Below are 21,967 nucleotides of genomic sequence, written 5' to 3'. Positions count from 1 at the left end.
AGTGGTTTGGTGAGAACAAAGCAAGGTTGTAGGGGGAGTAGAAGGAGATGGGCCCAGAAAGAAAGCTGTGAAGTGCTCTAAGTAGTGTGAGCTGTGTCCTAAGAGCTTTTGGGAAGACGCTGGATGTTTTAAGGGTTCTGGGCAAAGCTGAGGGATGGAGAAAAGGAAAGGGAGGCAAGAAATATTTAGGAAGGCATGTCTACAGACTTAGTGTTTGACGGGTTGTAAGCATGAGGAGCATGCAAGAGGAAAGTGTTTTATTGTCATTGCAACACTGTCGCTCTGCCCCACGCCACCACGCTGTCCTCCATGTTGAGGGGCTCGGTTGGATTAGACCACATGACCTTGTTGCTTGCTCCCAGCTCTGAAACTATGATACTGCTAGATACAACCCCTAATAATGTTACCTACCAATCTGTTCCCACAAAGTCATACAAAGGATGACAGGGGACCAGGCCAGGGCAAAGCACTTGAGATTGCAAGCTCTGGGGCCTTGAATGCCGCTTCCTCCAATTTCTGGTTGTACGACTTTGGACAAATTACTTAACTTCTTTGTGCCTCAGTTTCCTCATCTGCATGGTTAAGAACAGTACTGACTTCGCAGGTTTGCTGCCAGGTTTAACTGAATTACTACTCACGAAGCATTTAGCACAGTGACTGGTGTGTTTACGTGTTTCATACATGCGTGTTGCTATGATCGATGTCTAAGAGAACCACCTATCATAAATCCTCAGTCACAGGCCTTTCAGGGGGTTGAACCCTCAGGAGCAAGAGCAGCTGCAGGGAACAAGCAGACAGGCTTGCCTCGGGGCCCTCTGCCCTTCCTTATCCTCTTAGAGGGGAGGACCATTCCCAATGGTTGTCCTGAAAATGCCGGTGAAATTGATTCACTGCTCGTTTACAACGTTTCATTTTTTTTATTTTTTATTTTTATTTTTTTTCAAGATTTTATTTTATTTTTCATTTTTTATTTTTTTAGATTTTATTTATTTATTTGACAGAGAGAGACACAGCGAGAGAGGGAACACAAGTGAGGGAGAGGGAGAAGCAGGCTCCCCGCTGAGCATGGAGCCCGATGCCGGGCTCGATCCCAGGACCCCGGGATCATGACCTGAGTCGAAGGCAGACGCTCAACCGACTGAGCCACCCAGGTGCCCCAAGATTTTATTTATTTATTTGAGGGAGAGAGCATGAGCTGAGGAGAGGCAGAGGGAGAGGGAGAAGCAGGTTCCCCACTGAGCAGGGAGCCCGATGTGGGACTCGATCCCAGGACCCAGGGATCATGACCTGAGACAAAGGCAGACGTTTAACTGACTGAACCACCCAGGCGCCCCACAATGTTTCACCTTTTTAAATAGATTTGTGGCAATGTTCTTGAACAGAATTCTTTGGGCCTACTTCCACTGCAGTTTGGACGGCACTACTACATTATGGAAGGTGCTAAGTAACAGGTTCTGCTGGAGCACCTTCTTTGAGAAGCTTGCAGTCTCTTAGGGTGAAGCTGCGTCATGTAAGTGAGAAAACAAAGCAGTGTAGAGTTTGGGGCCAATCAAAATGCTAATTCCCCCAAAAGTCATGATCATGAGGCTGTCCAATAATGCCCAATAATGAGTTCCAGATTCTGACTTGAATTAAATATAGAACACATCTCAGAAGCTTAATTTTATTAATCATGAAAGTAAATGTTACCTTCCTAATTTTTCCTACATAAATCAGAAGAAGATTTCACATTCTCCCCTAATGGGAATGTTGGCATGTGGCCAGAAGAATGACCAGAGAAAAGGTCAAGGTGGGGCCTAGGAAACTAGCAAAGGGGTCCTAGGGAAGGATTAAGGACCAACCAGGCTTTTGTGTGGCATTACACACGTCTTGGATCCCAGATGGCTTTGAACTTGGTGACCATTTTCCAGCCACTGTTCCCTGTGACTTGCTTGGTACGGATGGCTTAAATCTTTGGATTGAAGGCAAAATTGATGGGGCCACTAAGGGTGGGATATGCAGAGGTAGTGCTCCTCTGAGTGCAGGCCCAGAAGCCTCTTCACCAACTATGGTTCCAAGACCCAGCCATTAGTCAGAGGGTGGGCTGTTTCTAGAACCAGTGTTGGGAAGGGGAAAGATCATGGGCTCTGCTGACAGATGGCCCTGGGTCTGCACGTCTGCTTGGCAATGTACTGTCTGAACTTGGGTGAGGTCCTTAGGCTCTATAAGCCTCAGTTTCCCCATCTGTAAAGTGGGGATGGGGTATCAGGAGAATCTAAGGCACCAGCATGTGTAAAGCTGCCGTCTTTACATGGAGAAGTTCAAAAAGCCATGGCTAGTCCTTCTGCGTCAGCTGCCTGAAGAGGATAAAGCATGTGTCTGGCGTGTATCTAGCTCACCTTTTCTGACATCACATATTTATATCCCTGAGTTTGAGGAAACAAAAGTAGTATTCTCGCAGGAAGAGTGGAGTGCCCCAGTCAAAGGAGGAGAAATGGATCAGACAGGATGTTGTCGCCTGTCTCCCTGTCCCCAGGTTCTGCTGGCTCTGACAATATAGCTAGTCCCTCCTTGGCCCCCGCTTCATCCCTCCAGCTCCAAGCAGATCCTAAAAGGGCTCTTCTGGGGGCACCTGGGTGGCTCGGTCGGTGAAGCGTCTGCCTTCGGCTCAGGTCATGATCCCAGGGTCCTGGGATGGAGCCCCGCGTCGGGCTCCCTGCTCAGCAGGGAGTTTGTTTCTCCCTCTCCCACTGCCTGCAGCTCCCCCTGCTTGTGCTCTCTCTCTTTCTCTCTCTCTCTAATAAATAAATTTTTAAAATTTTTAGAAAAATATATTAAAAAATAAATAAAAGGGCTCTTCTTCCAGGTTTGACAGCTGGCTGGCCTCCCCCCTTGGACTACCTCCCGACTACTTGCCTTCTTACCCTGCAAATTACTCAGATGATTCCAAAACCTGGCGCCCCGTGGAGGTCTCCAGGCTGGTCAGCAAACAGCAAAGTGACATCTCAGACAGGAGAATCTGCGCCTCTGCAGCAGCCCCGAAGACCTGCAGCATCGAGCGCGTCCTGCGGAAAACCAGGAGGTTCCAGAAATGGCTGCAGGCCAAGCGCCTCACACCGGACCTGGTGCAGGTGAGTGTGCTGGTCGTGAGGCAGGAGACAAGGGGCCGAGCGGGAGGGAGGCATCTACTCTCATCTCACATCTCCATGTGGGGAAAAGGAGTCATGGTCTGAAGTGGGACCAAACCCATGTCACGAAGCAGAGTGGCTTGTGACAAGACGGTAACTAGACAGGTTTAGTTATAGTGACCCTTCCCATTGGCATCCTCCACTCTCGCTGATGTGACCCTCCGCAACTATTTGGGAAACAGTTTCTGGCTGCTACCTCTGGTCTGAAGAACTGATGGGATGACCCTTACCAACCCTCCCCCCGGCCAGGGTTTAGCTCACCTACAAGCTTCTCGGGGGACCTTTGCCAACTTCCAGACTGTGCCCTTTCTTGAAAGCTCTCCTAGACACCCTGTTTCACCATCCAGAGAGCCCACTTTGGACATCAGCTTCCTCGTCCATTTCCCACCAGAAAGAAGAACCAAACCTGAGTCATGACAGAAGTAGGCTCTGATAATACAGCTCCCTCTTCCCATCTGAGAGCTCCCACTCACTTCCCCCAGTAGGCTACCTCCGGGACTTCAGCACATTGCTGGCGCCCTCATACCCTGCCTTGGTCCCTCCTCCTGCACTATCATCCCCGGGATCCTGCTTCCTCACCCAAACCAGCACAACCTTGTACCTCCCCACACACCCTGCTGGGCCCCTGATGGCAGAAGATGCCCCCTCAGAGGACTGAGGAGTGTCTCACCTTCAGCCAAGATGGGAAAGAAGAGGCTCACCCCAACCTCCCTGCCATGACAAGGCTGGAGGGCTCGAACTGGCCCCCTTGGGGGGATGCCGAGGCCACCTCTTGCACTCCCCAGGCCACAAGCCCCCTTCACGTGGACACCTGAGGCTGCTCGAGGGGCTTCTGAAGCACTCAGACCTTCCCTTGGCCTCTTCAAGAGGAGGGGCACCAAGCAAAGAAGAACCACTGGTCCCTGGATATCTCATCTGTGTCACAAGACCATGTGGCTTTGCTCTTGGGTTGTGTGGACACTGCTTTACAATCAGGAGCAATCAAGCTGTGGGAAACATGGCTGCCATCTGACATCGCGCTTCCCAATGGGAGCCTTTTGTACTCTACACTTTATGAATCTCACTGCCGTGGGGTGGGGAGAGAAGGACCCAGAGGAAGCCAAGCCATTCCCAGGCCAGGGAGGTGGCGGGATCCAACATCCGGGTCTTGGAGTTTGTGCAGGAGACAGCAAGCAGAGGCTCAGGTGAGAAGAACCCCGTGCGGGGCTGCTCAACACTGAGCAGAACCCGACAACAGAGGACAGATAACAAAGCCCCCACCGTGGTCCACACCATCAGTATAATCGCCCTGCGCCTCTCTTTCTGCACTCGCAGACAGACCCTCCACACCCTGGCCTGGGTACCTGCCACTTGCCAATTGCAGGCTGGCCACAGCAAGTACTGAGCCACAGGAAGGACCAATGTGAGACCTTTCCCGCTTTGCCTCAACTATGTGCTCAGGAACAAGTGGAAGTCCCCCAGGAAAAGCAAAACAAGATCCACAGGGAATCGTTTCAGAACCCCCTTGAAAATCCCGTCACCTCTTCCGGCCCCCATCATTGACGGGTTCCATGCCGAAGGACACAGTTCTCCTAAGGCACTGCTTCCAGACTTACCTCCACTTGGGACCTGCACAACACACCAAAGGACAGCCAGGTGCTCAGGATACACTTGAGATCCCACGGAAAGTGGCCAGACCGATGAACTAAGGAAAGCTCCCTCTTTCCCTCAGCTTCTAGAGATTTCCATAATAACAATCCAGTGGGGATTATCCCATGCCCCCACCCCGACCCCGGCAAGTCCAAAGCACCCCGCCCAGGACATCTAGTATCACCTACCATGATGAGTGTAGACACTGTGGTGTAGACAAAAGATCTCTGGAGTCTGGAAACTGTCTGAGCCCTGGCTTTGCCACTCAAACCTGGGGCCAAACGAGAAGGAGCAGAGACCCAGGAAGAGCAAAGAGCTGCCGCTTCCCGTGCCTCTGGTCAATAGGCTTCAACACTGTGCTTTATCTTGGGGACACGAAAATGAATCTGACACAAGCCCCACCTCCAGGAGCAGGTGGCCCCCCGGCGAGGACAGGTAAGAACACAAACCACCACAAAGCAATATAGTGGATGATATGAGGACACTCAGTAAGGGAACAGAGGACAAACTATTGACTTGGGTCCTTCAATCACCAACCAGGTGACGTGGCATTTAAGCGCAGGACTTCCCCACTCTGCCCCCACATTCCTCCTCCCAAAGCGGGTTGAGGGGAGGCCTGGTGGATGATCTCAAAGAGCCCCCCAGCTCTGACATTCTTTGACTTGAGATGACTCTGCTTCACTTATTATTTAACAATCCTGATGAATGACTACTATCAGCAGGTACTCTGCTGCATGCCTTGATTTCCTATTTCTTTTTTTTATTATTATTTTATTTGTTCATTTGAGAGAGAGAGAGAGAGCATGAACAGAGGGGAGAGGCAGAAGCAGACTCCCCGCTGAAGGGGGAGCCCGATGATGCGGGACTCGATCTCAGGATCCAGAGATCATGACCTGAGCCGAAAGCAGATGCTTAACCGACTGAGCCCCCCAGGCGTCCCTTGATTTCTTCCTTCTCAAAGGGCAGCAAATAGTGCCTTCTCTATCCGATTCATTCATCCTAATGAGCTTTACATATGCTTTAGAAAAAGTCCATCGCCATAGAAATACATGGCAACATTATTGTACTGAGAGGATCCCTTTCTTCAGTGTGTTGTGCTAAAATTTGCTCGACCAAATTTGTCCTCTCACCTTAACATGTGGCCAAACAAACTTTCCTTCTTTCTGACAAAAACACATCCATTAACAACACCCCGTTAAGACACATCCAAAGCCACACCCATTTTCACTTCTCTGCTAACTCGTCTTTTCATCCCCACCCACCAGAGATTTTTCCTTTCCTTTTTTTAAATTTAAATTCAATTAACCAATGTATATTACATGATTATTTTCCTTTCCTTATAAAAAAAAAAACAGAAAAATATCAGCAGCCATTTTATAAATGCTGAACAAACCCCATTTTTCCTCCATCCACCAGAGCTCAAGGTTATTGGCACCCCATTGGGCCCCACCTCCTCCCTCTCCTGTCCTCCTTTCCAGAGACCCTTTCGCCTTAGGATCCCACAGAATGCCCTAGGTGTTCTGCACCCTTTTCCTCCCAGGCCCCATCCAGGCAGCACCCAAACTGCCACACTTTTCTTCTTAGCAAAACTCACCTCCCAGATGGTTTAAAATGGATCCATCATCACCAAAGGTGGGGGTGAAGGAAACTCACTCATTTGCCCAAGACAGTCGAAAATGAGTCTTCAGACAAAAACTCGTATGTGAATGCTCACAGCAGGACTAATCACAAGAGCCAAAAGGCGGAAACAACCCACATATCCATCAACTGAGGAATGAATAAACGAAACATGTTATAGCCACACGATGGAATATTATTTGACCATAAAAAAGAATCAAGGACTGATACCTGCTACAACACGGATGAACCTTCAAAACATTACACTAAGAGAAAGAAGCCAGATGCAAAAGGACAAATATTGGAGGATTCCATGTATAGGAAATGTCCAGAATGGGCAGATCCATAGAGACAGAAAGCAGATTAGCGGTTGCCAGGAGCTGAGGGGGAGAATTAGGAGTGAATGTTTCATGGGCACAGGGTGTCTTTTGAGGGTGATGGGAAAATTCTGGAGTTAGAGTGATGATATTTGTACAACCTTGTGAGTATACTAAAAGCCATTGAATTATACACCTTAAAATGGAGAGAATGGTACACTTTATGTTATGCGAATTTCACCTCAACTAAAAACAAAAAGGAAGAATAAGCCCCATAGAAACTTCACCAATCCTGTGACTTCATTCCCTTGGAGTCCCAAGAGGTGATGGGCAGCTAATCCAATAATTTAATTCATGCCAGGATGTTAACAGCTAATAGCATTTCACTGTTAGCTCTCCAAGAAACCATTTGTGTGTAAAACCGATATGGTAATACTCGTACTTGTCCATCCCATGACTATCTCACACCTTCCTAAAACATCCCTGCATCCTTCCCCCTGCCCACAAAATTCAGATGTGTCCCCAGAATCCTTCTCGATGATCTGAGCAAGCAGCCTGTTTCAGAGTGACCATTCATCCCAGATTTGGCCGAACAGCTCTGCCGGCCCCAGGAATTCTGTCGACCATGACTTGAGTGGGTGTTCCCTGATTTTCTCAAAAGCCACTTTCCAACCGGGATCTAGGCCAGGGCCCTCCAGAGTGTGTATCTGTGTGTGTGTATGCCGGTGCGTGTTTGGGAAAGGAAAAGGGGCCGCAGGGAGCCCACAGGTTTGCTCAGAGAACTGACAAGGAAGAGAAGAGAAACAATCAAACAAATAAAAGAAAATTGAAGGCAGGGGGGATGTGACAGGTGCAGGGCCCTCCGAACCTCGATTGTGAGTTCTGCTTATGAATAAATAAAGTCAACTTGGATGAAAAGCCCCAGGGGTCACCATTAGAGGCTGAGCCGGGGAGTCCGTGGCTCCCCACTCCTGCAGGGCCAAGCACGGCTTTGTATTAAGGACACTCTCTTGAGCCACAGGCGGTACACTGCAGCCAGAGGGTGAAGCAACGCAGAGTGAGTGTGTGTGTGTGTGTGTGTGTGTGTGACTTATGCTAATAAAACCGTGACTTTTCTCCTTCTAAAAACTGCATTGTTCTGATGGGAATATCCCACAGCCTAAATTACTAGCCCACAGATAGAACCACAGCCAAGAACACCACCCAGTTTATCATGACGTGCCTGTTCGAAAAACCACAAAGAAGGCTTCCTCTGCTATTATGCCAAGTGCAAAGAGGCAACCACCCTCAGCAGTGCGTGGCTAATCGGAGGAAAACACATATCCCCCGTTGTGTCCCCCTCCCATCCCCTCAACTACCGGCTGCTTCTGACATTGTTCTAAACACAGACCCTGTTTCCACCCCCCGCCAGTGGGAACGGATTCCGTGGCCGCCGAGCCTTTTCTCCCACTAGATGACAGTATAGTGTTCAGGCAGCTTCGTTCAACACAAGGATGGCGGGCGATTTTACTTCCTCGGTCTTGGTTGGTTGTTTAAAGAGATAGAATTAGGGGCAGTAAGCAAATTCAGCAAAATGCGTCTTAACCATTTAATCAGAATATGGTTTTAGAGGTAAATACTACAATAAAATTCATTTTTGCTTAAAGTTAATTCAAAAACGGTTAAGAGGGCTTTGCTGGACCTAGGCAAGGCCCTAGGAGGGGATAAGGGTGTCGAGACAAGGTCCCTGCACTCTGGGAGACGATGCTCCGCTGGGGCGGGGACCCACTGTGATACGAGACGGGTTATGATAACGTGTTTGAATAAAGATGAAAATCTTGTATTAGAGTCGCAGCTAGTTTTCAGACCATAAAGATTTTAATCTCTCACAGGCTACCAGGTCAAGGACCCTTCCAAAAAGTTACATATGCTGTTGTTGTTGTTTTTTTTTAAATAACATGACCAGATTGGTGCTAGAAAAAGAAAAACAGCTGATCGGTGGCCATACCATTTTCGTACTGATCTCATACGGGAGTCAAAGATGATGAGTATTAATGGAAAAGGAAATATAAGCTACTAAAAGTGCCTGGCCAGTCCCACCATAGGTCAATATTCCCAGAACATCAGCACACACCCTCTGGCTGACCCATCTCAGGAGAGCAGAGGCCCTTCCGAGGTACACTGTGGTCATGAGACCCTGCTCCCCATGACCCTTGGGAAGTAGTCAATGGTGCTTTTTTTGTCGCCCATGGGAGTTCCAGGAGCCAACTGGGGAGAGATTACGGCATGGATCTGAGCTCCACCCGGCCCACTTTCTCCTTCCAGTCACGGAACTGTTGACAGTTGAAACAACTAAGGCTTTGGATCATGGGATTTGTTGAGAGTTACAAGCCCTGAGACGTCATCACCTTGGCATTTGTGGCCACCACGTTATTTGGAATGGGCTAGAGACTAACCTATTCATTTCCAGGCCTCCATTTTATCATAGGCTCATAGAAAAGGGACTAACAGATCACTCAGCCTGTCTGCTCAACTGAGTCCTAAATTACTCCTGATGGACCTCATGAGTGAAAAGAAGATAGTGAAAGGTGTTCCCCACCTTGACACAAACAAGTTGGGCAATCGAAGAGAGGCAAGAGAAGACTCAGGGAAGGTAGATGTGAGATGAGTCACCAGGGGTTCCTTTCCCAAAGAGCTCAAAAGCAGAATAGAGGCAGTCCACAGTCAAGGCAAAACTGAAGGCTGGAAAAACATCAAGATTTTGCAGGCTCTGCCTTCACGGGGCTCTCAGCTTTCCTTGAACTTGGGTGTTAGCCAACCAAACCCGTTCTTAAATAAATCAAGCCATCCTTTGTTCTTGCCATGATTTCTTCCTCTGCTATCTCAATACCCCTATTTTGATATATGCTGGAACAAATTCTTTTTTTTTTTTAAAGATTTTATTTATTTATTTGAGAGAGAGAGAGAGTGAGAGAGAGAGTGCAAGAGGGGGTAGGGTTAGAGGGAGAAGCAGACTCCCCGCCGAGCAGAGAGCCTGATGTGGGACTCGATCCCGGGACTCCAGGATCATGACCTGAGCCGAAGGCAGTCGCTTAACCAACTGAGCCACCCAGGCGCCCTGGAACAAATTCTTTTGCTTGGCTCAGAGGCCTGAGAATTGGCTGTGCCTCTACATATGTCCACATAATATGAAGTAAACAGAGGTGAAACTATATAACCTATAACAGATATCTATAAAGACATTCACTCGAAAAAATTAATGACGAAACTAATTGATAAGTTGGTTGTGTTCTAAAAACAGTTTATTCGGCCACAAAACCTCTCAATAAATTTTAAAAAGTAGAAATAACATGGACCACTTTCTCTGATTAAAAGGCAAGAGCAGGGGCACCTGGGTGGCTCAGATGGTTAAGTGTCTGCCTTCAGCTCAGCTCATGATCTCAGGGTCCTGGGATCGAGTCTGCTTCTCCCTCTGCCTCTCCCCGTGCTTGTGCTCTCTCTGTCTCTGTCTCTCAAATGAATAAATAAAATCTTTAAAAAAATAATAAAATAAATAAAAGGCAATAGCATCAGACATTAACAATAATAAAAAGGAGGAGAAAAAAGAACCCTACCAAATCTGGAATTTTAAAACATTATCTACAAACATTCTTATATATGTCAGTTGGTGAACATGAGTATACTTATGGAAGTAAAACTGCTGGATGATGGCACATACATAGGGACTCATTTAGTAGATACTACCAGTTTTCCAAAGTGGTTGTACTGATTTCCTCTTATAAGCAATGGAAGAGAGAGTTCCATTGTTCCACATCTCCATCGACACTTGATATTGTGAGTTTTCATTTTTGTCATCTTGGTGGGTGTCTAGCAGTATCTCATTGTGTGGTTTGAAGTTGTATTTTTCTCATAACTAATAATATAGAGACCCTTTCCGCATATTTTTTGACTGTTTTGATTTCGTCTTTTGTAAAACCCTGGGGTTAAGTTGTCCCTTTTTTATTGGGTCATCTGCCTTTCTTACTGATTCCTGAAATTTACATTTATATTCTAAAATACGAGCTCTTTGTTGGATATATGTATTACAAATATCTTCTCCCACTCCACAGCTGGCCTTTCTGCTCTCTTAATAAGTATCCTTTGATGAAATGAAATTCTTCATTTCAAGGTAGTCCAATTTATTCACTGCTTATTTTAAGGTTAATGCTTTTAGCATCCTGATTATCCCATGGTCATAAAAGTATTCCCCTGTTTACTTCTAGAAGCTTCCATGAGTTATCTCTCATATATAGCTCACTAATCATATGTCCTGCTGTGCCCAGTTTGGTATCAAATCCAGTCAATAAGTTCTTAATTTCAGATATTGCATTTTGTATTTCTAATGTCATGTGGGTTTTTTTAAATAAATTCTAATTCTCTGTTGAAATTCTCTCCTCTTTATCAATTTTGTCTGTCTTTTCCTCTTTTCTCTTAAAATCTTAATCATAGTTGCTTTGAATTCCATACTTGCTAACTCTGGATTATCTCTGCTTCTCCTTCTGCTTCTGCTGGTTGTTTTCCTTTTTCTTGATTGCCAATTGGTTTTTCTTGCTTCTTCACATTTTTTGGCAATTTTTTTATTGTATGCTGGGTTTTAAGGATAATACATTGTAGAGGTTCTGATTTATATTATCTTCTTTCAAAGACTGTTGACTTTTGTTCTAGCAGCCAATTACATTGCTCCCAGATCACCAAAATCCAGGGTTTCTCAATCCCAGAGCTATGGACATTTGGGGCCAGATTATTCTTTGTTGGGAGGATGAAGGCGACGCTGTCCTGTGCATCGTAAGATGTTTAGCAGCATCCTTGGCCCCCACCCACTAGATGCCAATAGCATCACAACATCCAGTCGGGACAACCCAAAATGTTTCCAGATGTTGCAAAACAACTCGGAGGGAGCAAAATTGCCCCCCCCAGTTGAGAATCACTGCCTTAATCATGTTGAGGCTGGGGTTAGACTTTGTTCGTGTAGATCTTCTTCAGTGTTGCTCTTGCTCCTGGGACATGGTCCTTGCTGGTAGGACATGATCCTTACTACTGGAGTGTGGACTTCCTGAGGTCCAATTCAAAGCCCAGGGTGCTAAGATGTCTGGCTCAAACTCCAGCCTCCATCTTGCCGGAAGTATGCAGCCTCTGAAATCTCTGTTCAGGGATACAGCCTTCTGTGGTTCTGTGCTATGCCTGGAGACCCACCTGCTCATATGCAGCTTAGGAGTTGGCCAGAGACCTGGCAGGAACTTTTACACGTATTTGGGGGGCTCCTTCTCTATGGCTTTCTCCTTGATAAGACCCTACCCCCAAATCCCAGCGACTCTGGAAGCCCCAAACTGTTTTCTTTACCCAGCAAGACTGCACGGCAGCTTGGAAAATGCCCTCAGGGCAAAAGATAGTGTGACTATGGAGCTTGGTTCATGTGTATTCTTTTTCTCAAGAACCATGGACCTGGGGTGCCTGGGTGGCTCAGTCGGTGAAGCGTCTGCCTTCCGCTCAGGTCGTGATCCTGGGGTCCTGGGATCGAGTCCCATGCCGGGCTCCCTGCTCAGCGGGGAGTCTGCTTCTCCCTCTGTCCCTCCCCTCTGCTCATGTGCTCACTCGCTCTCTCTCTCTCTCTCCCTTTCTCTCTCACACAAAAATAAATAAAATATTTATTAAATATTTAAAAAAAGGAACCAAGCCTAGCATGGGAGTCGGAGGAGAACCCGACTTAATAACACACTTACAGCAGATCAGAATACATGGCATTGGTTTTCGTTCTTTTGGCTTTTGCCAAAGCAGACAGGGTGCTGCTTGAGGGCAGGGACTGCTTCTTAGTCATCTATGTCTTCCCTCATCCATGTCTGCCATGGAGTAGACACCTCACAAATGTTTGGGAGATGAAGGAGTGATAGAATGAGCGAATGGATGGGACATCATTCACCACTCACTGTTCATGGCTTCCAGGTGACTCTCAATCCCCACCAGGGCTGACTCCCTGGGCTAACTCCAGAGGCCATGGGATTTCAGAGTCTCCGAAAGTCCTGACTTTCCCCAAGAGAACATCTTTACTGGCTTGACTCAGTATCATGGTTTCTACTCTTTGGAATAGGACTCTTGATACCAGAAATGTCTAACGGATTCAAGTGAGGAGGGATGGTGACATGGTAATCCATTAACACTCTCCAAGGCTTGATCTCAACACCGTTATCTTGGAAAAGAGACAACTAAGGCATTTTGACCCAGGGCAGCAAGGGAGAAGTTGATGGGGAGCCTCTTGCTCAGGAGAATAAAAAGTGGTTCCTCCAGGGGGTCCCCTGATAAGTTGGGCCAAGCACTTTTGAGGACTGTACTTCAAAGGGAAGGTGAGACACCAAAAGACCAATTGGCCTTCCATCACTGTTTCTCCTAGGGTCCGCAGTGCCTCCCTACCAGGAGGTTCCAGGAAGGTCAGTGGTCCAGGGTGACCATGCATCTAGGGCCCCCAAAATGGCACTGGATGTGGTGGAGACCTGCACACCATCCTTGAGATTCAGCAGGTGCTCGTTTACAAGCGGCACTTTCCAGTTCTGGGGACAAGACAGCGGATAACACGTATGCTTTTGGTAGGGAAGGGAGTTCCGAAAACATAAGTGACTTTTTTGCTTTAACCAACAGATATAGCTACCTTCTAGTATTTTGAGATCAGCTTCTTCTTTTCAGCCTAAAATGACTGTCCTTTCCTAGGGTTCTGGGTCTAAGGGACTCTGTATGTGAAGCTACCTGATTTTTATATGGCCAGATGGCTAGAGTGATGTGTGAACAGTCACGGGGCTCACCCCGTTCTTAACACTCATTGTTCTTGGGTCCATCTGATCTTTCCGTCCTCCCTGAAGTCCTGCCCTTGGCCCAGTGGCCAATCATCTACGGCCTCCCCTTTTAGTTGTCTGTTTAAACTTAATACCTCAAGTGCTTGCGGCCCTGGAGGCCATCAGATTGCCTGAGCATATTTTCCCACAGGAGGTCCCCGTGACAGATCCCCTTCCCTCTCCCTACACCTCTTGCACAGGGAACTCTTCCAACCAAGTCCTTCTACACAGCACCCTCAGCACTTCCCCGCCCATTGGAAGGGGGCAGGGCACCACTTCTGGCATGCTTCAGAGAGCCCTGTCACCTGTATCCCTTGGCCCCACCTCTGCTTTCCCAGACACATCCTCAGCCCGGCCACCTGCCACCACCCTCCTCACCCCCCAAAACCAGGTCTTTCCCTTCCCGTTCAATTTTTAAATTTTATTTTTTTTAAGATTTTTATTTATTTATTTGAGAGAGATAGAGACCATGCATGAGTGAGGGGAGAGGCAGAGGGAGAAACAGACTCCCCGCTCAACAGGGAGCCTGATGCGGAACTTGATCCCAGGACCCTGGGATCATGACCTGAGCCGAGGGCAGACGCTTCACCAACTGAGCCACCCAGGCACCCCTAAATTTTATTTTTAATCATCAAGGTAACATATATTCATTATAAAAATGTTTAAAGTATATATATTTTAAAATCCATAGGGAAGTGGGGGGGGAAATCACTTAGAACCCACCCCCCAGAGGCAACCACTGTGAACACATTGGAGTTCTTCCTTCTTGTCTTTTTTCTAGTCATATTAACTTAATTACAAAGAAGTCGAAGAAGTTGAATAAGTTGAAAAATGATAAGAATAATCTTTAAATATATGGAAAATGCAATATATGGAATGTTGCACATTCTTCTGTAACAATATGGTATCACATACTCTCGCTTGTATTAATGAAGAGAAAAGTCGCCATGAGACACACAAAGAAAGACCAAGATGTTGGGGTGGCTTTGTAACGTGTCACCTTGGCCTGGCTGACTGGAATTTCCCAGAATTCCCCTCCCTGTTAGTTTCCATTTCCAGTGGGCTACAGAAAGATTTCACTGGGAGTTTTGGAAGGCAGAAGGGAAACCGTGACCACTTTGTAGTTCACACACAGTGTCCCCTCTACTGGCTCCCCTTGCTGGGGTGAGGTCAGTTGTGTGAGGTCAAATCCCTGTTTTTTAAAAAAGAAGAGAAAACAACCTAGTGTTTCTGCTTCTCTGACTGAACCCTGAGGGATAGGGTTGGTACAACCTCGACAGAAGCAGAAGCCTGGCAGCCCCTCCCCCAAGCAAGCACAAGGCTAGTTGGAAGCTTTTCCTGACAATCGGGGTTCTGTCTGAGCTTCCTGGACCACAGGACCTTTGCACAGCAGAAGCCACTGAGTTCCTACAGAAGTTTCTGCAAGCTTGCACGCACAAGTGAGTTGTCAGAAGCACTTGGCGTCCTGTCTTCTGATTTAAAAAGAAAGGTGGGGGTGGGGAACCCAGCAGCCCATAAAACGAAATGGCCCAGTGGAGAATTATGACCAGCCTTGGCATACCTGAATCAAAATGACAGACCATGAAATAATGTGTTTTCGTCTGCATCAGCTGCCCTGTCCGTCCCAACTATCAGCTGAATTGCCTGCCACAAAGATTATTTCATCTGCCACAGTGGAAAATCGTTGAGCAGCTCACAAATTCCACAGTGGCAAAGCCTGGGGCCCCAGAGTGGGGGAAGATGGAGGATGAGAGGGAAGAGAGAAAGAGAGACTCCAATGGGAGGACGAAACTAGCCACCACTCCCATAGGCAGGGTCATCCAAGATATTGGCTACCCATGGAAGAGGGGGCCACGACTGCCACCGAGCGAGCCTCTGGCTGCCGAAGGTTTGACAGCAAGGAGCATAGGGAGGCAAGGAAAGGAGGAGGCCTGACCACAGCCTCTGCACCACAGATACCAGGAGGGACACTGTGGGGAATTCAGCGACAGGGGTTACCTACAACACCACAAATGACGCACGTCTTCTAAAAGGAAACAATTGCTTGTAACTTATTCAGGGATCAGAAGTTGCAGGGATCAGAAACCACCTCGGAACAATTAAAGTGAAAAGGGGGGGTTCGTTGTGCCAGAAATACATCCATCGGGACCTCATGGAAACTAGGAAGTTCCAAGGCGCCTACTCAACCCATCTCTGCCTCCGGGGCCACATTGTTTCTCATCTCTGTTTTCTTTTGGTTGTCTGCTCCATCACCTTCTCGGCAAACTGGATCTCCCTATGTGGTCATGTTCCCTGCTCCTCCCCAACGTGACAGGACATTACCGTTCCCAGACCCACCACCGGCCGCTTGGCTCAGCCTCCCAGGAGCTGGGGGTTGGAGCAGACACCCAAAGTAAGTGCGCTCTGGCACATCCATCTATCTGTGACCAAGGATGTGCTTGCTAAGGACCTCCCGGGTGCCCACCCAGGACTGGGAGCTGAGGAGGTTACAGAAGTGTTGGTGTCCAGCGTGCCTGTCCACGAGCACGTGAGAACTGAGGCACGACGGGGCCTGAGGACCAGACTCCAGGAGAAGGAAGAAAATGAGGGCTTGCTTAGGTCAGGAAAGCCGCTTAGAGGACTTGTGATCTGACCTGGGAGGGGAAGGATGGGCTGGGGGAAATGTCCCTGGCAGATCTTCCAGAGAATAAAAGAAACTCGTGCCGGGCAAAGATGCGGAATAAGGTGTGAATGGGGAAAGTAGTTAAGTGTCAAGTCCAAGATCACGGTGTGCGTCCACAGCAGTGGGTGGCATTGCAACAGCAGGACTGGGAGGCAGCAAGTGTTGACGTTCATTCTGTAGGACAGCGGTTCTCAACCTTGAGTCTGCATCAGAATCTTCCGGAAGGCTCGTTAACACAGGCATAGCTGGGCCCCAGCTCCGGAGGTTCTGATGCAGCAGGTCTGGCGCAGGGACCGAGAATTTGCGTTTCTAAAAGACAAGTGACTTGAGGACAGGGGATCTTTCCACAAATGGGTCAAAAAGTAGTAGGTAGGGTGCATGGACAAGGGTCCATAGTGGGGTCGGGGAGGCTGGGTAGCAAAAGTAAGGCAGGGCCATACACACACAACAGCAGCTGGGGAAGAAAGTAGCCGGGGGCGGGGGGGGAGTGGAGGGCAGGGTAGGGCACATCCAAGGGGTACAGCAACCACTACAGGCCAGACGATGCCCAGGGTTCCTGGGGAAGCGAGGACGCCTGGCACCCAGGTCCTGCCCATGAGGCCCGGGACTACGGGGGAGAGAAAACCAACAGAATCCCTGCCCGAGGACGGGATGTCACCCAGAGTCGGAGGCCCTGTTTTACATGGAAACCAGAGCTCTGTCAGAGGCTGGCCGTCCTGTGCCAGGGAAACATTCTGCAGCCCGCGCCCTGCCCCGTGCCACCAAACCTGTTTCGTTTTTTCAATTGAATGTTGTGTTCACGTCAACACAACCTTCCCGGGGAGGTTATCCACTCGGAGGGGATCCAAAGCAAACTCCAAATTCTGCACCTGCTCTCGGCTCATTTTCGGTCTCTGCTTCTACTCTTCCAAGCCCAACTCGCCATCAGTGACTGACCTGTAAGGAACCAGAGTTGACAAGCCCAGGCAAACAGTAGCAGAGAGAAACTTCCTAAGGGGGGAGGGGGTCGATGACAAATCCACCGTATCATGGATGATGAGGGCACCAGCTACTGTACCAAGTTCCCTCCCTTCTCCAGTGCCAGTAACAGTGGCTGAGGATGCACTGTGCCTGTAAAGGGACGTGACTGAGAATGATGAGGACATTTTTAGATGTCAAAACTTTTTATTATTTATTTATTTATTTATTTTTAAAGTAGGTTCCACGCCCAGCGAGGACCCCAGCGCGGGGCTTGAACTCCCGCCCCTGAGATCAAGACCTGAGCTGAGATCAAGAGTCGGACGCTTAACTGACTTGAGCCACCCAGGCGCCCCTAGATGTCTAAACTTTTTGAATCATCCAAACGGTTTCTCTCCAATAGTCGCTGTGGCGGCCAGCACTTGCAGAACGAAAAGTTAACAAACCAAGAACCTTCGTGTGGTGTCCGGGTTCCAGATGAGAAAAACAATCAGAAAGCATCTCAGTAAAAGTGGGGGGGGGGGGGATTCTGTCTACTGGAGTAGGAAAGAACTGTGAGCTATTTCTCATAATAACAAAAACCAAATAGGTTTTCCTGGTTTTGAATACAATGCAGCTTGAGGAAACATTCTGTAACTTTCGGCTTCATTACCCAGAACAACCGGTACAGTGAATCATCATTGTCTTAATTACGACACACTGATTAACACTGATACATAATTAACCTAAACCCTGAGTCGCAAGCATATTTAACAACCAAATCATGTAAAAGGTGTTCGGGTGTGTAACCAGAAAGTCAACTCAGAGGTTTATTAGCACTCGAACTTTCTCTTTTTTCTCCCTGGGTGCTAGGAGAGCTTGGTAACAGTAAATTCACTAAGAGTAAAAACTCATTTGTTGGCGATTTCCCTCAGCCCTCCAAATTGAGCCAGTCAGGGCAATCTTTTTGCTGGAAAAGCTGACTTCCCATCTTTTTTTTTTTTTTTTTCCTGGTATCACTGCATCCCCACATATAACGATGGTAGCCTCTGGGGGCGGTAACAGGAACTCTTAGTCACTTTCACACCGTACAGTTCCATATCGTTTGAATGTCTGACAATGAACGTGCACGGGATGGCTGACTTTGGAAGCCTCCTTCCTCCCAGTGCATGGAAAAAAGTGCCCCGGTGACATTCTATATAGACAGTGCGGACACTGTCTGTGGCCTAATCCACTGATGGGGAAGACGGTGGTGACCCTGGAAAAGGTTAAAAGGGGAAATAAATGGGGGCGCCTGGGTGGCTCAGTCGGTGAAGCGTGTGCCTTCGGCTCAGGTCGTGATCTCAGGGTCCTGGGATCGAGCCCCGCATCGGGCTCCCTGCTCAGCGGGGAGTCTGCTTCTCCCTCTCTCTGCCCTCCCACCCCTCCCTCGTGCTCTCTCTCTCACTCATGAGTAAATAAAATCTTAAAAGGTGGGGTGAGGAATAAGTAAATAAATTAATTAATTTTTAAAAAGGGGGTAAAATGAGTTAGCACATCTGCTGTCTTTAGCATGTGTGTCATAATTTGTGAACATGAAATAATGTCAGTTTGCCTTATTTTTATGTTCTGTAAAGCCTTAGAAGAACAGATTCTGAGAAGTGAAAACTAATTCTCATTTCAACGTGAAGCTCTCCACTGGTCAGTTGACCATGTCCTTGGAAAGAGAGGTCAGAGTCCTGAATCCAGCTGTGCCTTTAGCCATCTTTATGACCTCCAATCGCTGACTTCCAATCTTTAAAAAGGAAAGCCATCTTTCTTGCCTTAGATTTTCTTCCTGAGAGTAGTTAGTGTTCTTTCTTCTACACATTTGTTTCCATCAGAGCAAGTGTTCAGATATGTTCAGTCATGGTAAATCTTTGTCTTCCGAGTCATATTTGCTTTTGGGAAACAGCCCAAAGTCATCCAGACCCAGGTGGGACGATTAATATGGGAAATGAGCTTGGGGCTAGGATGGCTATAAGGCACACACCGTCTTCCTGAGTCCTCCTGCCATTCCTGTGAGGTAGAAGAGGCGCCATAATCTCCTCTTACAGAGAAGGAGACTGAGTCTCAGTCGGGCCAAGATTCCAATCCAAACCCATTGCCCTTCCCTCGTGCCTCAGTGAGGACGCTTTTCTCTGGGTTGGTGGGCTGCTTGGCTTCCCCGGGGGCAAGGAGCAAAGATTCAGCGAACCCACTCTCTGGAAAAGGAGTTTGTGGTAAGGCCATCCCTGGCCTAAAACTGGGTCTGGAAGCTCGTGGGACCTGAGGCAACTCACATCCAGCAGCCATGCATCTAGCACTTCAGCCAGTGTCTCGTGGGCTCCCAATCACCCTGGCTCATGGCACCCATGCTTCTTTCCACAGCTCTGCCCCATTCCCCCCTTTCTCAGATGGATCCCAAATCTAAATTCCAAAAGGAAGTCAGAAAAATTGGCTTAACTCTTCACTGATACCCCATTCGCACCAGGCACCCCCAATCCCATCAAAGATGGCCTCACCCTGTTTGCCTAAGCATGTGGCCATGGAAGGGGAGGCTTCAGCTAGACAGGGACATAGGGCCTGGAGAGTACCATGGCTGTTTAGAAAGTGCATCTATAATGTGGCAGTGATGACGCTTATACTGAGGACAACGATGGTGACAATGATTTGTGCCATTTATCGAATGCAAAACACGCACCTCTCGCCATGCCAAGCCTTTTGCATGCGTGTTCTGTGAGGCTTGTAAACTGGCTCGGCACTTAGTTCTCAAAGACATAGTGGGACAGGCAGTAGTACAGAATCTAAACAACTTCTCTAGTCTTTCTGCTGTGTGAAAATGGACAACTCAGCAGCGTGACTTCTGGCACTGTTTCCTGGCCAAAATAACCAAAGGGGCAATCCTAGTAACTTCCTGACCCAACATCATAAGGAGTATAAAAATAGAGGCATCTAGGGGCACCTGGGTGGCTCAGTGGGTTAAGCGTCTGCCTTTAGCTCAGGTCATGATCCCGGGGTCCTGAGATCAAGTCCCGCATCAGGTTCCCTGCTAAGTGGGGAGCCTGCTTCTCCCTCTCCCTCTGCCTGTTGTTCCCCCCGCTTGTGCTTTGTCTCTGTCTCTCTCTCTCTCTTAAATAAATAAACAAAATCTTTTTTAAAAAATGGAAGCATCTAGGAGTCCAGTTCTCCTTCTGGTCCTGTCGCCCTGGGTTACAGCTTGAGGCTAATGGCCAGTCTGAGTCAGTATACAGCCCTTGGACACTCGATGCCTTTCCAGCTGCAGCGTGGCACCCTGGCACCCCCGATTCCTCCTCCAGCTCAGGCTCTCCTGGTTCTCTGGAAGAGGAAAGCAGAGCAGGTCTGAGATGGGACTGCAGGGCTCAGCAACCCATCCCTCCTCCAAGCATCCGATTCCCTCCTGAGAGATTGATTCAGTTGGGTTTTGAAGGTTGTTCGAGCTTCCAGAGCACCCTTATTACAGCGCGCACAGCCCCCTTTGAAGGGTAGCTCTTTGGGCTTTTATCAACCAAAACCTTCTGGGCAAAGGTCCCAACTATCTGAGGAGTGACAAGGAAGTGCTTGTCTACCAGATGTCCACATTCTGCCATCAAGAGTGCGAGATCGTTTTTATCTGTATCCCAAATAAAGAAAGAACTCTGCCTTGGAACTTCTTCCAAAGCTCCCAAGATAAGAACACTGAAACACAGTTGGTCCCCTCATCCCACACTCCCACCTACCTGATAACAGAACGACCCAGGACACTTGTCAAAAATGCAGAGCCCTAGGCCCTCACTGGACCTATCTATTCAGAATTTCTAGATGGGGCCTAGGGCTCTGTATTTTTATAGCACTCTGAAGCCTTCGTTTGTTGGTCAAGTTTAGGACATGCTACCCTACTCTGAAATCACCAATGTCATTTCTGATGTCCTACTGAGATTTGGGTATGAAAGCAGGCTTGGGTATCAATAAGCATCATGATCTTTAACAAGTCACTTCCCTTTCCTAGTTCTTACCTTAGTATGGCTTATCTGGAAAATGGGAGCATTTTGCCAGATGGTGTGATGGTACAGTCTACCATTTGCATTAGCCAGCATGGGCTATGAAAATTAATGTCATTGCATTTTCCACAAATTTTTAAAAAGAATTTATTTATTTATTTATTTATTTGAGAGAGAGAGAGCACAAGCGGGGAGGGGCAAGGGCAGAGGGAGAGGGAGAAGCAGACTTCCCGCTGAGCAGGGAGCCCAACACGGGGTTGGATCCCAGGATCCTGAGATCATGACCTGAGCCTGAGCTGAAGGCAGATGCTTAACTGACTGAGCCACCCAGGAGCCCCAATTTTCCAAAAATTTTTGAAGCCCTTTTTTAGGCAATCACTAAATTTCTAAGATAGCCACCAGGCCAAGAGAGAAGTAAAGGCTCAGAGTCCCTGTGTATGTCAAGATAATGTCCGTGAAAAGGCTTGCCATGGGGCCTGACATTTAAAACTTTTATTTTTTAAATTTTTTAGATTTTATTTATTTATTTGAGAGAGAGAGACAGAGCATGAGCAAGGTGAGGGACAGAGGGAGAAGCAGCTGAGCAGGGAACCCGATGTGGGGCTCGATCCTGGGACTTCGGGATCATGACCTAAGCCAAAGGCAGACACCTAACCAACTGAGCCACTCAGGTGCCCCCAGTTAAAACTTATAGCAAGTGTTACTCTCCTTTCCCCAGCCATGTCATGCCAACCATGTTTTCCAATAGCGATCACTACAGAGGCTTCTGCAGCAAGCAGCTCCCCATGCCGTTGTCCCGAAT

At 48.0% G+C, this 21,967-nt stretch overlaps 1 protein-coding gene across 1 annotated transcript in view; it reads left to right on the top strand.

Moving 5' to 3' along the window:
* The window catches only part of DIPK2B (divergent protein kinase domain 2B), a 42,026-nt gene that overhangs the window by 5,056 nt on the left and 15,003 nt on the right, over positions 1-21,967 (top strand). Inside the window, exon 2 of the mRNA XM_032426781.1 lies at positions 2,846-3,110. Coding sequence (XP_032282672.1) covers positions 2,846-3,110 — 265 coding nt within the window. The remainder of the gene's footprint in view (positions 1-2,845; positions 3,111-21,967) is intronic.

Source organism: Phoca vitulina, unplaced genomic scaffold (assembly GCF_004348235.1).
Source record: "Phoca vitulina isolate PV1807 unplaced genomic scaffold, GSC_HSeal_1.0 scaffold35, whole genome shotgun sequence".
Classification (NCBI taxonomy): Eukaryota; Metazoa; Chordata; class Mammalia; order Carnivora; family Phocidae; genus Phoca; species Phoca vitulina.
The sequence above is the reverse complement of the archived record's forward strand: the minus strand, read 5'-3'. Positions and strand labels throughout refer to the sequence as shown.